Source organism: Pediculus humanus, genomic scaffold (genome assembly GCF_000006295.1).
Source record: "Pediculus humanus corporis 1103172107592 genomic scaffold, whole genome shotgun sequence".
Lineage (NCBI taxonomy): Eukaryota > Metazoa > Arthropoda > Insecta > Psocodea > Pediculidae > Pediculus > Pediculus humanus.
Window position 1 is genome coordinate 50132 of NW_002987206.1, and position 2292 is coordinate 52423.

General features: G+C 20.8%; 1 protein-coding gene across 1 annotated transcript in view; it reads right to left on the minus strand.

The window, feature by feature from the left end:
- Nucleotides 1-1399: 1399 nt before the first annotated feature.
- The window catches only part of Phum_PHUM229580 (zinc finger protein FYVE domain containing protein, putative), a gene marked incomplete at both ends in the record, with an annotated part of 3184 nt that continues 2291 nt past the window's right edge, over nt 1400-2292 (minus strand). The window contains 3 exons of the mRNA XM_002425925.1: nt 1400-1462; nt 1608-1819; nt 1903-2191. Of these exons, the coding sequence (XP_002425970.1) occupies nt 1400-1462; nt 1608-1819; nt 1903-2191 (564 nt within the window). The remainder of the gene's footprint in view (nt 1463-1607; nt 1820-1902; nt 2192-2292) is intronic.

The window sequence follows — 2292 nt, forward strand, 5'->3', positions numbered from 1 at the left end:
TTTTGATAGCCTTCAACCTTATTAATAAAATTTTTTTTTTAAAGAGAAAAAAAAAGGAAAATGACCATCAAATAATTATAAAATTATTTTATTTAAATAAAATGTGACAAAATAATAAATTAATAATGATAATAATCAATTTGTAAACAAAAAAAAATTATATTTATTTATTTATTTATTTATTATGTGTTACTTTTAATTTTTTTTTCTTTCTTTCTTCTTTTCCAAATAATCATTATCATAAACTTAAAATTAAAAGGTCAAATTAAAAAAAAAGTGTTGTTATTATTATCATTATTATTAATAGTTGGAAAATTTATAATAATAATAATAATAATTAAATGCGCAATTTTTAACTTTGAAGCACAGCCAACTGGGTAACCTTGAATAATAACCTGATGTTACCAGGTATGAAAAAGAATTTGACAAATCGATTAATACACAAATTGGATATTTTATAAGCTCACAGGAAGAGAACAAAAAAAAAAGTATCAGACCTGAATAATAATAATAATAACTTGCTTTGGCAAAAAAAAAATAATTAACTAGAAAAAATTTTGTTTAGTCATTATTAATCAATGAACTTTTACATAAAATGACCTTTAACACACAAATCATTATCATCATCATCATCATCGAATATAATTAGGTCTTCTGCTTATATTTACTTGTAAAAAAAAAATGGTTGTATTACTTTATTTAATTAATTTAAACCTTGAAACAAATTATTAATAATAATAATTTCATAAATTCATTACATTTAATTTTTATATGGATGGTGATTTTTTATACTAATCATCTGTATCTGGTCGTTATCAATTTTTTATTAATATTTAAATAAAATAATAATAATAATAATGACGTTAAATAATTTAATAAATCATTCATTTATTTATTTATATATATTTAAAAAAAAAAATTCATAACAAATTTTTTTTTTTTTTTTTAGAACGAACCGATAAAAATTAAATCTCTATAAATTATTAACATTATTATTAAATTTATTATAAACAAAAAAAATGAAGAAAATGATAATAATAATAGAAAAATAAAATTAATTTATATGTATAAACAATAAACAAATAATAAAAAAAAAATTTTTTTTTTTACATAACAAGTAATAAAAACTTTTAAAATTTATACAACGGTAATAATAAAAAATTTTTTAAATTCAAAATAATAATAATAATTTTTACGAGATAATCTATAAAAATTAATTTAACACCTCGTAAATCCATAATAATAATAATAATAATTATTATTATTATTATTATTTTCTTACAAATAATATTTATATGTAATAATAATAATAATAAGTATATACATATTTCCGTTTCCTATTTTTCTATTATTGATTAATAAATAATTAAACAAATCATTTTGAATATACGGATTATCTTTAACTCAAAAAAAAAAAAACAGAAATTTTGATATTTTCGAATACTTTATATATTTTATATACCTGAAAATAATAATAATAATAATAATTATACTAATACGGTTATTTTTTTTTTTTTACATTTGATTATATGTAAAATTTAATGTCTTACATTTATTTATAAATTATTATTATTATTTAATTGATGATTATTTTTTTATTCTAATACGTAGCATTCGTCACAGACTCTAACGGGACTTTCCCAATTTCTTTTAGGTACAGGTTTTTTATTTCCAGAACATTTTGAACAAACTCCACGACCGCAATTTCTACAATGATGAAGACTTAAATTCACGTCGAATTGAGCTTTGCACACGCAACAATTTGTTATTTCATCGTCTGGTATCCAATAGGACGGCCTTACTTTATCCTTAATCAGTTCTGAAACGAAAATTCAATTACTCTGGTAATAAATTTTTTTTTTTTTTTTTTTAACTTTTTAAAATGATGTGTTTATAAATAACCTTTTGGATATTCGAAAACGTTGGCAACAGAAGACAATGTATTAATTACTGCTTCCCCGTATTTTCTAGCACGAATGTCGTTTACTGCGGCATCACCAGAAGACTGTGAAATTTTAATATTTTTATTTGTATTATAGCAATTGGTACAAACTCGAACGGGTTCGTTCCAACCGTATTTGGGCACGGGCATATAATGAGATGAACAATTTTCGCAGAATCCTTCACCGCAATTCCGACAATGATGTTTGGTTGACGTAGCCGAAAAACTTTTCTTACATCCGTGGCAATGCTACAAAAAAAATCAGTAAGTATTATTTTAATTTCTATTCATCATAATATTATCATAATATTAAGGTATTACTTTAATTTGATCATTAGGCCTCCAATATT